Source organism: Pocillopora damicornis, chromosome 2 (assembly GCF_964200805.1).
Source record: "Pocillopora damicornis chromosome 2, jaPocDami1.2, whole genome shotgun sequence".
Classification (NCBI taxonomy): Eukaryota; Metazoa; Cnidaria; class Anthozoa; order Scleractinia; family Pocilloporidae; genus Pocillopora; species Pocillopora damicornis.
The window spans coordinates 3,173,894-3,186,816 of record NC_142671.1 but is presented as its reverse complement, the minus strand read 5'-3'; the positions used below and the strand labels follow the sequence as shown (position 1 = coordinate 3,186,816).

The 12,923-nt window shown below is 38.4% G+C and overlaps 2 protein-coding genes across 6 annotated transcripts in view; one reads left to right on the top strand and one right to left on the bottom strand.

The window, feature by feature from the left end:
- Positions 1-2,829, top strand: part of LOC113668104 (protein arginine N-methyltransferase 3) — a 16,396-nt gene extending 13,567 nt beyond the window's left edge. For 2 of the 4 annotated variants that reach the window (XR_016183840.1, XR_016183839.1), the window contains exons 17-20: positions 1,227-1,313; positions 1,705-1,766; positions 1,952-2,039; positions 2,675-2,829. Coding sequence is in view for 2 of the 4 variants with exons in the window: in XM_089197061.1 (XP_089053187.1) it covers positions 1,227-1,313; positions 1,705-1,755; positions 1,952-2,039; positions 2,675-2,805 (357 nt within the window). In the remaining 2 variants the exon portion in view is untranslated. The remainder of the gene's footprint in view (positions 1-1,226; positions 1,314-1,704; positions 1,767-1,951; positions 2,040-2,674) is intronic. The other 2 variants (XM_089197061.1, XM_027183981.2) reach the window with 1 other exon arrangement.
- On the bottom strand, positions 2,041-12,923 carry LOC113668103 (uncharacterized). Of its 2 annotated transcripts, XM_027183979.2 has the most exons (15): positions 12,479-12,923; positions 11,166-11,513; positions 10,605-10,877; positions 9,913-9,948; positions 9,407-9,466; positions 9,016-9,093; positions 8,847-8,894; positions 8,167-8,229; positions 8,027-8,089; positions 7,528-7,656; positions 7,138-7,206; positions 6,685-6,744; positions 5,834-6,112; positions 5,555-5,590; positions 2,041-4,986 (listed from the first exon to the last, which is right to left on the bottom strand). In XM_027183979.2, the coding sequence occupies exons 1-15, from the start codon at positions 12,540-12,542 to the stop codon at positions 3,155-3,157; spliced, it is 3,438 nt and encodes a 1,145-aa protein (XP_027039780.2). In that variant the 5' UTR covers positions 12,543-12,923; the 3' UTR covers positions 2,041-3,154. The 2 variants fall into 2 exon arrangements, with proteins under 2 accessions (XP_027039780.2, XP_089053180.1); XM_089197054.1 differs by lacking the exon at positions 6,685-6,744 and having other exon boundaries at positions 12,479-12,919.

The following is a 12,923-nucleotide window of genomic DNA, read 5'->3' as shown; positions in this document are numbered from 1 at the left end:
GTCTCTTCCAGTTGGCGTTCGAATTCTAGCTTCATCTCCATTTGCTCTCTTTCGAATTTAAGCTCCTCTTCACGAGCACGGGCTTTCCTTTCTTCTTCGTCCTTGTGCTTTCGATGTTCGATCTCTCCATTCGTCTCCACGAGCCATTTTTCTAGTCGCGAAACTTCTTCGTCAGCTTCGGCGATCGGTTCTTCAATGCTGCTGCTCCAACTTCCAACGTCTTCTGCACTTTTCCCGGCCTTGAACATGGTCTGTTCAACCTTTAGTTTAAGCGCGTCTACTTCTTTTACTAATGCTTGTAGGTTGTCGCGATGTCGCGCGACCGCTCCTAGGTTTCCCTTTTCCACAATGCCACGTGTTTTTCCATTAGTGTACAGCAACATCTGCAATTTAGCCTCTGCTTCTTTGGTTAGTTCCTCCATGCTTCGCGCGTCCCGTCGGAGGTGCCACTGTGTCGGAAATGAGACTAAAGAATCTGCTATGTTCCGAAACTTCACGTTTTTATTTTATAAAATCAACTTAATCTCCCGCTCTCTCTCACCGTTCTCTGTCTTTCGCTCTGGTCTCTCTCATTTTAAATATATAATATGATCCTATTGTTCAATCATCTGTCACTTATCGCAAAAAGTCAACCGGAAATCAATTAACGCTGAATAATCTCTCACAAAATTATCAGTCAAACTTTTTCCTATTTTTATAACTGAGCTCGTTAAATGGTGTACTCCGTTTTTAAGACAAGCTTTTCACGATCCGGCAGTTCAACTGTACTTTGTAGCAGGAAAATTTTGCATATCATACCTCGACTTAGTTTACCTAATAGGGAAACTGTACGATTGAAGGTAGTATTAGAATAATTATATTGTATTTGTTTATTTAGCCCTTCACTCCCAGATCTCAATAGTAATTCTCATTACTGGCTGCCATACAATTGTTATGACGTTAGCTCGTAGAATTTGGTTTTGGATCAATCAGTTATCCCCCAATTGAAATTTTTCTATTATGTCATCTCTTGTCTGCTTGACATTGTAAGAATAAATTCTGTTGTGTTCACTTACGGGAGTAAAGATGTTACGTGATGCAGCTGTTCGTTGAACGTAACAAACCTGAAGCTTAAGTTTCTAGCAAAAAGTGCAGGGGTACAGTATTCCTTCTATTGCATAAAATAAACGAGACCGAGAAATGTTGTTTGTGTTCTGAAGATATCTCCTCTGTCCTATCTTTAATAGGAGCTGGACATAACCAGTTGTAAACTAAGTGATCTACAGTTCCATTCAGCGTTTAGTGTTAAAATCAGTAAAGATGGTTATTGTTTGGTAAGTAGTTAATTGTTTCGTGATAGCCCAGGACTCTCAGGCAAATGTTGTTTTCAATTTTTTACGCCTTTGTTAATCTATCTGCTTTGTTGGTTAGGAGCATACAGGTGGGAGCCTTCGACTTCTCCTTCTCCTTTTCCTCCTCCCCTCCCCCACCACCTACCACTGTGGTCTGGCGTATTTCTATGGCCTGCAGTGAATTAAGGGGTACATTTTTGGTTTATTCTCGTTGCGTCACAGGTTGTGACGTGGAATAAGAACATGTTTCACTCTTTGCGTTCAAATATTGATAGCACCGTTACATGAATTGCTCATTGAAGTAAGCTCTGTCTTCCTGGACTCTCATGAATGATCATTTTATTAATTTAATTACATTTAATTTCTTTTTCAGGCTTTCATTGCCTATTTTGATATTTTCTTTGAGAAGAACTGCGATAAAAAGGTATGACGAAGGTTGGTTGATTGTGTTATAGGGTTTTTTTTTCCAAGTAACTCGTGAAAAAGAAGTGTTAATATAGAAAAAAGATCGGTGTTGTAACGTACTAAATCCGGTTGTATCTGATGACAAGCGAGCTAAGGCTTTTTCTAATTTCCATCACAGTTGAAATTTAAATAAAAGCGATCTTATTGTAATTCAGGTCAATTTCAGCACTAGTCCCTCGGACTCTACAACACACTGGAAACAAACTGTGTTCTATCTTGAAAAGCCAATCAGCGTCACCCAAGGTAACAAAAAAGACGTTTATTTCTCTCTAACGTTTTCCACTACAGTGGGTTGTGTTTACAAGGAAAGTTATGTTTAATTTGTTTGTTGTATAAAATGTTAACCTACTAATTAATTTTTATAGGGTTGAACTTATCTTTTTATGTCATAAATGTAATCTATTATCTCAAGAAGTTAAATTATTCTAGTTCCTTTATTTCATTATCTCCTATTTCAATGGTCTAATTGATCAACGATATCGATAGGCCGTCAATTAACTCTTGTGAATTGGTATTAGGAAATTAGGTATTCCAAGGTAATTCAGCGGTACATTTCTAAATTTAAATTGTTGCGTTCTGATTAGATCCTCTAAAGGCCGCTTGGAACAGTGCGATTTCTGCCCTTGGTCATAGCTTGTAAGTCACGAATGAGAGCAATCCTGTATTTCTTTGGTTTTGCTCTATATCGTTCTGTGATTGGCCAAGAAAGTACGTGCCACTCTTTCGAAAAATCAGATAAAAAACTAAGATCTCGATGACTAATGGCAGATAAAAAACTAAGATCTAGATGACTGATGGCAGACTTTGCACCGTATGAATCGACGTTTACCAGACTTTACATAGGGAAGTCAGAAGGTGGTCCATTTTTTCTTGCACAGGTCAAGTCCTTGAAGGTTTTCTGTCCTGCACTAAAAGTGTGAAAGATCCACGGTCTTTAGACATCAAGATAGAAGTGTCAGACGAGAAAACACAGAAGCAGTTGCGCTGTCAGTCTTATCTTCTTCAATAATAAAATTCAAATGGTTTTCATGCAGTGTTAGTTGTTGATGGAATTATCATAATTTCAGAACTATCATTTCGCATGCATTAACATAACTTTGCTTGGTATGATAAACGAATTTTCGGGCCCAGCCTGACGAGTACTTCCAACAAAGTTGATTATCGCTTGGGATTTCGCTTTTCCGTTTCCCAATCACGTTATACTCTTCGAAAGATTGGCTGCATTAATTTCCTGTGCACAAAGCCTGCAGGTGCTATTCTTGGTTCTCAAAATTTTCATTTGTCTTTCTTCAGCTTTTAACAGTGTAAAATAGGAAATATTGAGCAGGCATTTTTTTTTACATATCTACAACTGAGTGTTAGTGTACTTCACTTTTCAGTGTTCGATATTTTTTCCACACAAGGTTATTTCGAGAGCCACGATCATCGAATTTGTAACCGTCATTTCCTTCGTCATCACCTTTGTTTCTTTCTCTGCCTTTAGATGTGTTTTCCTTTAATTTTACCGTTGTTTTCTTTACAAAAGGATTTTTCGAAGGTTTTTTTACTGCTTCGGACTCATCCTTCCAGTTTGCTTTAACTTTAAATTGGCCATTCCACTTGGCCTCCACGTGTAATATTTTGTGTGGAATACCTGGATACTTCAGAAGTATTAATGGATGTGTGATCTTTTTCTTTGCAATCTTGATTGCTTGTTGTAGAAGCGTATTATTTGACTGCTTTACTCCTGTTCTAATTGAACTATTTACTACTTTTTCAGCAGTCGTTGTACCAAGTTTTGTGCCAGTTTTCTTTATGTTCTTTGTCTCAATGATGTTATTTTTTGATATGTCGCTTGCGTCAAAGACTTCGTCAATCTCCTCTGTGGGTTCTTCATCACTTGTTGACGAAACTGCTTCTGTGGCAGTGTGAACTGCTCTTTGGTTTGTTTTATTTTGAACCGAAGCATTCTCTAGAGCGTGTGGTTTTTCTTGGATACTAGAGATATTGGCACGAGCTGTATGTGCAGTTTTTCTGTGATGTGCATTCTTTCGCGAAGAGTCGCTTTTTGTCATGAGGGGTTTCCTTTTCTTGCCGTGGCTTTCCTTTATGATAAAACTCACGAATGTCCGTTTGTTAGATTTCACATCTGATTTTGAATCATCATGATCATGAGGTTGTTTACTTCCTTCTTGTTGACTGTTTAAGAGGTAAGATTGCTTCCCTTTGTGTTTCAATTTGTGTTTTCTTCTTTTGTCGGCCATAGGAATAAACGAAGGTAAGCGATGAGTTATATTTGCATCTGCAGTTTGAACGGGAGAAATTCTCTGTGTTGAGTACCTTAGAGATTCTTCTGTTTCACTGCCTAATTTATTGTTTTCCACAGGAAACTGATCCTCACTTGTTTCTGAATCACCTTCGACTTCTTTGTCTCCAGTTTCTGACACCGACGATAGAACTTTCAGGTCTTTTCCTTTGGATAAAATTTGTTTTGAAATGTTTTTCGGTGGTGCTTCTGTTGTTTCACCGTTTTTATGTAACTTTATCGGTTTAGCATCGTCCTCCAGAACAAAATCTTCATGTTTGTTCCTTACTTTTGGTGAATAGCTGTAATTCCCTTTGCTACTCCAATTCTTGTAGTTGGGGCTCTTCACATGCACTCTTTTAAACCCTGCATCTTTATTGCCTGCCAATTTGCTCGCCAAATGCACCTCTAAACTTTTCTCGGCAGACAGGGGCTTCATGTCGCTAAGTCTGGTCCTGTTTCGATCATGAGCAATAATTTGGTTGGCAATTTTTTTGACAATATCTGGAGTCATGTCTTCAAGTACTTTCCTCAGCTCCTGGTAGCTAAGTGTTGGGTTGATCTTCGGGATTTTACTAACAGGCTTCAACTTGAGTGGTTGTGGCTGCTGCCATCTCGATAACATTTGAAGCATCTTTGTTAACTTTGCATAGTCCTGTACCGGAAGTGGCTTTCCTTTACTTTCGTCGCCTCTATGTTTCGGTTGTGTTATTTTCTTTGGCTTGATCTTGAAAGTTTTATCTTTGATTTTGGAATTTTTAGGCTTGGGTTTTGGCAAACGAGGCCCGTGAAAAGATGATGGCTTCTTCTGAACTAGAGGTCTTGACTGGTGTTGAGGCTGATTTTCTGTATGGGAATTTGGAGGCGTGTTTTTTGTGAAGGTGATCGGTTGATTCCTTAGTTTTACTACAGAAAAAGTAAGGAAAAGGACAAAATGTCAGGTTTTGAAGTGACTTTTTTTAAATAAAAAAAATTTCGCTACGTCACGGTAGTTGAACAACACTTATGTATAAGATCTCCCCTTTCACATGTGCTAATTCGTCCTCGTTCATTCGAATACGAATTGTCTATATTAGGAAGATTTGAAAAAAACACCAAGACTTAGAGCCACTTCAGTTTCTTGTAAAAGGCAAACGACAAATTGAACCTTTTTCGTCAGTCTATCGTCGTTTCTTCAATAATGTGTAAATATTTACATTTGTTTTGAAGAGATATATATATATTTTCTATGGAATCTATCTGATTCATGATTAGTAGGAAAAAAGTTCTATTTGTGATAGATATTTTCGTTGACGCTTTCCAAAATGATTATTATATAAACATGTGTAATGTTTGAAAAATTCGAACGCCAGGGGATGACTCCTGATGAGGTCTTTGTTTTAGAGGTGTATTTTCTGTCTTGTACTGCTGCCTAAAAGGGAAGGTTGACTGTAACAAGAGTTTGTCTTGATCACAAAAGTGAGCAAGAACTCACCTGATGGTGGTGTATTTGGAATGGCCTGACCAACGCCTGAAATAGAGAGAATCATGGCAGTTATTAGCAGACATGAGACGAGAAGCGCAAATTATTAGTACCGTCAGAACATTTACCATCAGATTGATCCTATAACGTTGAGGTTTAAACGAGAACTTGTCTGCGTTTAAGTGCACACCAGGAGGAATCAAGTGAGAAGGATTTGATTTTTATTTTCAGTTTGCCTTTTTTTATTTTAAAAAAAAGTCAGTAGACGACACTAAAAACCCCCTATTTTACCTGTGTAGTATAGGGAGTTCATCATGACTCCACCGCATATTTCCTGGTAGTTTCCAGTACAACGCATCGAGCATTGCTTATTGTTGAGTCTCCCGTACTTGCTGTATGTCGTGCCGCAAAAGCATTGCGTAGAGGCCTGGAGACCAGCGATAGAAAATCCAGTTTCTCTACACTTAGCCACACAACCTTCTACGGTCAGCGGTTTGACAGGAACTTCCGTGGGAAGATCACGTGACTCGGAATCCTGATAACAACCCAAGAATCGAGGAGCAGCCAACGCTAAATCAACAACAACAAAAGCTTAACAGTGATGTCTTCCCAAATAAAACTGGGAGACTAAAGTTACAGTCCTATCGTGCAATAAGTATAAGTAAGAACATGATTTCGAGTGCAATTTGGTGTTTATAGGCACGAGTGAATTTTCCAAAGACAACAAAATTGCACGAACCCATAGGGCTTCACGGTTTATTTGGAACCAACTTAGTGACCAGCTCCCCGTTGGCTTGTAAGCTCAGTTGGTAGAGCGCTGCACCGGTATCACAGAGGTCCTAGGTTCAAATACCTTTACAGGCCTCAATTTTTTCCAGGCCTTTTTCACTATTGCTTAAGTAATGTTCATTCCGGCGAAGATCGCTTCGACATTCATGTAACATCTTCTCGAACAATTGGATTGAAAATTATTTTTATTTTGGTTATCTTGCATTTTTGCACCCTTTCGTTAGTCAGTCGAGCACTAACATCCCTGGACGGTTGAGATGATGAATTTCCCTGTATTTATTCATGCCCAGAGTCACAGTTATCGTAAAAACACTGTGCATCTGCTGTCAAGGTTTCCTTGTTTTCATTCGTACCTAACTTAGATGTTCCAGTGATTTCTTTGAATAGTTTCCTACTGACTTTTTTGAGCATACCTTGGTAGAAAGAAATGCAATTTTTTACAACGTGCAACATGCAGTTATGTTAGGAGTGTTAATGACTTTTTCATTGCCCAATCGTCCACTTGTTAAAGGTTAGTAACATTAATTACTGAATTACTTTGCATGCTCTGCAGAAAGCTGCAGACTTACATGTTGTAAGTATTCAAAACCACGCGAGGCAGGCTCATTCACATACAAACGATCTTTTGCTCAGAGAAATTCCCAACTACAACTACTGTTAGACAAACTTCGCTGATGATCTTGTATATTTTATGTCTCCGACGTTTTGGTTTGTTTTTAAACAGAAATTCACCATGTGATATTGTCTTAGGGAATCTTCGTCTTTCCAGCCGCTTAGTTGCACTTCAGCCCTGTCGAATTTCTTACCCATCAATTTTGCATATTCCTGGGGCGACGGTCTGGGTGCGGGTCTCCTTTGATACGTAGTCTGATAACCTTCAAGGAAAAGTCAATCGCAGTTCAATACTTAGTAGCTTGTAAGCATGTACCTTTGTTGGTATCATCTATGATAAGGCCTCGGCGGAGTAGTTTTCTCGTTTTGAGCTTACAAATATACTCCTATTTGTGCTAAAGGTGGCTCAAAATGGTATACTTATTTTAAAACACCAATTCTTTGAAAGATCGATACTATCACATTCGCTTTTTCGTTTCTTTCCCTTAAAATGTAGCCTCCCTCACTGCCGCATCTATCGTAAGAATGTCCACACCCTTTCCCTTGAAATAAAATCAGAGACAATTACAAAAGATACCGCTTACTATTGTATGGTCTGTTCGTGGCTCCCTTTTGAACCTTGTAGTTGCTATACTTGTAGCTGTTGTAGTTGTAAGGCCAGTGGTATGCTTGACCTCGGTATGCACTGTACACCTTTGCTTGGTTATTTGCAGCTAAGGAACAGATACACAATGAAAGGACAAATTTAAAACGTCTATGAAAATTACACCGGACAATATAGACTACTATCATTCTCTCATTTTCGGCGAAGTCGGAGTCAAAAAACAAAAATCAGCGAAAAAAAAATTGATGTTATCGCGACGCGCGGGACTCCCAAAATTTCACGCAGTGCAGTAACATCACTTTTTTTTCGCTGATTCTTTCTATTTTTGGACTTGCGCGAAGGACTTAGCCGTAAAGGAGGGACTAAGCGTAGTCTACAGTAAAATCCGAGTAGATAACGAAACCGTAACTAGGCAATGATGTATAGATTGAACGATGTACATAAATAGGTGAATAGATTATGTGTGGAAAATAACCTACCTCCTGCTTGGTAACTATATACCGAAGAGGGCTGTTGAAAATGATTCCCGTTGAAATTTGTATCTGAAAGAACGTAGAATTCTCTTTTAACCTAAGATACTCCTCGATGTGTCACCCTGAATTTGATAAAATATACTTACATGGTTTCCCCCCGTAATATTGTTGATATCCTTGATAACTACTTGGTGGGTACAATTGATTAGCTGCAGGAGAAAAAACACAAAATACGAGATAATTCCATGTATATGAAAATATCACCGAGTAAAAGAGAGGCAAACGAACGTTCTTCAAATTAGGGAATTTGAGCGAAGAGGTTAAGAGGAGCTAAGGAGCTTTCCACGGTGACAGAAGTTTCCAATTTTCACGACATATTATGTCGGAAAACTACTGTATGATCTCCCTATTAGAGGCGAGGTTAGTTGGTCGTAAATACTTCGGTTTCATGCTGCCCCCTTATTCCTTCTTTCCCTTTCCCCACTTTAAAAACTAGTTTGCGCACAACCATCTAACTCCGGGGGAGAGCGTGTCGAGAAGATTCCGTTTTGACCCCAGTCAAGGGCAGTATACGAAAGGACGACAATCCAAATTTAGACGGGCTAAACTATTCAGTTACTGAGACTTTTTCCCTTCGTGCAAAGGTTCCAAGAGGTGATTAATCGAGCACCTCGCGATTTAGTGAATAACAGGTTGGTGTAGAGAAGAGGTTAATAGCCCGAAACTGGAAATTTAGAAATTTGGAAAATATGGGCATGATTATTACTGGTATGTACAGGAATTCTCTCATGTCAAAGGGGCTGCTATTAAGATACGTTTTACGAACCTTGATATGTCGGGGAATAATTTCTCGACCCACTCACTTGCTGCACTCCTAGGAAAAGAAGATTCACTTTTATAGCATACTAGGTGCAAACCTAAGAGAAGTTAATAAAGGTAACAAGGTATCACCCAAATTCTTTACGACTTGTGTACAGCCCCTCATCAACTCATACCTCTGTATGGATAAGATTGGTACCAGGCCGCGCCGCGCGTTGATCCAGGCATATTTCGAGGAGGATATCTTGAACGAGCTATGATCAGAAGAATAGCATTATTAAAATTTTTTTATGGCCTTTGAGCGCTGTTCTAAGTAACTACCTGATTTTGGGAAATTAACTTTCGTGTAAATTGAGCAAAGATTTTTAATTCAGAATTAATTAACAAGTCTTAATTTGATACTAGATGAGAAATGAAAATACCTCTCAATAAGGGATATCCTTGGGAAAAGAGGTTCTAAGTTTTCCAAACGGGGGAAGTAATGCAATTTACTGAAAGAGCATAAAATACAGGGCCAAAGTAGAAGTTCTTTTCAGTAGACAAGAAATTCATTAATATCAGTGTTACCGTGCATAAGCAGTTGCCAAGGGATTGGATGGTTTGATGGAATAAAATGCTTCTGTATCCCTGTACGGAAAAAACAAGTTATGCAATCAGCATGGAAAATTCAAGTCAACGGAATCAAATTTATTGGTTATTTTTCTTTCAAACCTGGTTATGTTGAATATGGGTGCAGTTAAGTGGTTTATTGTATGGAATACTGTATTTGTTCCATTGTATTAATACAGATTTATTTTGCTTGCCCCCAACACATGATAATTAGTATTGCAATTATGCTCAAGTTTTTATCCGAAGTATTTTTTATGCCTTTGTAAGAACGTTCGTGTGATAGTTAAAGACGAAACGAAAAGCGATTAGGAGTTATTGTAATGATAACAGGATTCAAAAGAACAGCTAATCAGATGTAAATTACAAGCTATAAAGATGTTAAATGATGTTGACAGGTACTTCTTCTCGAGTTATAGCAGTTTTGCGGCAGAATTCAAATTTTGACTGCGAGTGAGTTTTCATACCAGAAAATCCTTCAGCGGGCGGGAAGTCCACAATTCCTGAGAAGAAAATACAAGAGAAAAAAGGATTGTTGAAAACCTTACACACTTTATTTAGAATTTAAAAACTTTATGTCGAGAAATTTAAGTACCGTGAAAGCACGGACCTGTTGGTTGTCAGAGCTTAACTGGGCTGGCCATATCTTCTTTAAATAACTGTGAATTTTCGAAAATCAAATATGTGAACTGCAGATAAAGACTTGAATATGAAAGCGATCTTTGCAGTAGTGAACTCCACTCGAACAGTAGGGAAAATAAGGTCAGTTCACGTCTTTATCCGCAGTTCACATATATGATTTTCACATATTCACAGCTATTTATTCATCTCTTCGCGAGTTTAATTGGAACCAACGTTAAGACCAGCTCCCAATTGGCTTGTTAACTCAGTTAGTAGAGCACTGCACCAGTATCGCAAAGTTCATGAGTTCAAAATCCCGTACAGGCCTGAATTTTTTCACAGGCCATTTTTCACATTTCTTCATTATTGAACACAAGATATCCAAAAGAAATGGGAAAATGAATGCATTGTACATTAAAACTGATACATCTACAATAAACTCTCTTTAGAACACATTACTTTGACGAATATCTACGAAATGAGAGAATTTACAGATGAGAATTTTTTTGATGAGCACATGTTTTGCTTTTTGTCTTACCCGTCCAATACTGTGAGAAAGTCATGAATCCACCGCACACTTCGAACGAGTTGTCATAGCAAGGCATATCACATTTTGCATCTGGTACTTGATTGGCCTTCCGGTAAGCATTTCCACAGAAACACAGATCTGAATTACGCAACGCTGCAACGCTAAACCCTTGCCATTTGCACGTATCCACGCATGCTCCGATGGTGGCCGGGTGAGTGGGAATATAGACCTCAAGATCCCTAGGAAGGTTGTCATGGAAACAACCCAAGTATGCGGGTTCATCTGAAAAATAGTTATGCGAAACATAAGCACTCGTTAGCATGCTTGATATCTGAGATATGTAATTCTTTTAAAGGTGAGCTTTGTAATTTGAATTTGCTCTCGGAAGCTTCTTACTTTCAGTGGCTTTTCGTTAAAAAAATATACTATCAAGCAATTAATTCAATTTTGTCCTGGATATTGATATATTTCATGTAATTTACAACCTCTTGTATTTCCCAAAAGAGTACTAAATTTTATTTCTGCTTCAGCTCCATACTCGGCGTTCTTATTTTATCATCGTTTACTCACCACATAATTTTGATTTATTAAATGCCCGTATTTGATCACGTGAGTGCAGTATCATATCTCCATCCTCGTACAAAATCACGTATCGGCCATTCTTGATGTCCCGTATGTAACCTATCTCGAACGCGCGAGACTTGGGACGATTAACCAGAATCTGACTTCCCCAAGGTAGGTCGTTCTGTTCCGGAATACGGTCCACAACAATATCCACATTATCCCTAGGGTTAAATGCCAGTCGAGCTCCGTTGTCAAACAGCACATTCACCCTGTTAGTAATTGATTCAATCTCGCCCTTGTAGTAGTTCCCATTCTTCCAGCGGCTGATTACTCTTGATGCGGGCTCCAAGCACTCTGTAAAAACAATGGTGTTGTGTTGATTAGCTTAGAAATGTTTACAAACTTGTACATTTCATTGCTATCATTTATAGCATTCCCTTCATTCTCGCCGTAAAGGAGTGAATGTAAATATGTAATCGTCATTTTGACAATTTTCTATACTTACAGGATGGTAAAAAATTTAATGGGAGTATTAATTAAGAACTGGTGATATTTTTGTGTTTTGCGGGAACAAACTTTTGCTGTTGTTGATGACAAAAATTTCTACTACGAACTTTTTTGCGCTTTTTTCTCAAGCAAACTTTTTCAAGGAAGGGAGAAGAAAAATTTCAACTTTTCACCATTGTCGATCTGCACCGCGGTGTACTTATCAAAGACTTTTTCATTTCATCGTCAACAAAACCGAAAGAAAATTCTGTCCCTGACCCCTGCCCAATCCTCAGCCTGAGGCTTTTATTCATGGAACTGAAGGTAGAACATTTTTGAAGGGTTTTCATTTGCAAGAATTTTCCTTAATCCTAAAAATTAATTTCTGCAGTACTAAGCCAAACTGCTAACTTCACATAACCTGAAATCCGCACAATTTTCGTCCTGCACGGCCCTAGTGAACTTGTCATCACAAAAGGGAAACATTTACGCAAACGATAAAACTGTCTCCACAATCATTTATACTTCTCGTTGTTCGTTAGACTATGTCGTACTTTCATAGTGATTCCAAATTAGTAACAATAACCATTCAATGGGCAATTTGACGTTGGGTTGGAACAATGTCGATATGTTTCATTGAAGCTGTCTTCAACAAATCGCTTGTTCCGCTCTGGGAATTTGTTGACTTTCACTCTATTTATTTACAATACAAATTTGTGTCATTTAAACGTTTAAAAGCACAAATACAGCAGCTATAAATTCTATTTGGTTTCGACTTTGCAACTGCATGTGGTTCTATCGAGAAAAATTTTGTGACAACTTAAGTCACTTACCAACCGCTTGTGTTTTACGGACTGTCAGGGAAAGAAGCACCAGGGAAACTAAAGCGAGTGTCATAGCATTCTTTAACCAGAGTAGCACGTCGATTGTAAAATTTTACCAATTCCTTCCTTAGGAAGAAATTTTGTCCAGTAATCAAGTTAATGCGGCGTTCAAAATTCCTCTGTTCCTCCAGTTATTTTTCACTGAGGCGTTAATCTCCTATCATGCAATAATGGCCACATCATACGTGTAAAGAATTCTTTCAACAACCCTCTCGCTTCTCGTGACTGAAGTCAGCTCCATGGTAAATTCAGTTCCTGACATAAAATTCGTGCGATGTTTGACAAGGGAAAATATGCGAAAGCTCAACTGATGTAAGTCAACATTTACGATTCAAAAGATCATGAGTTGTTCTTTTTGTTAGCCTGAGCTTTAGCTCATTAAAATTCTCTGACT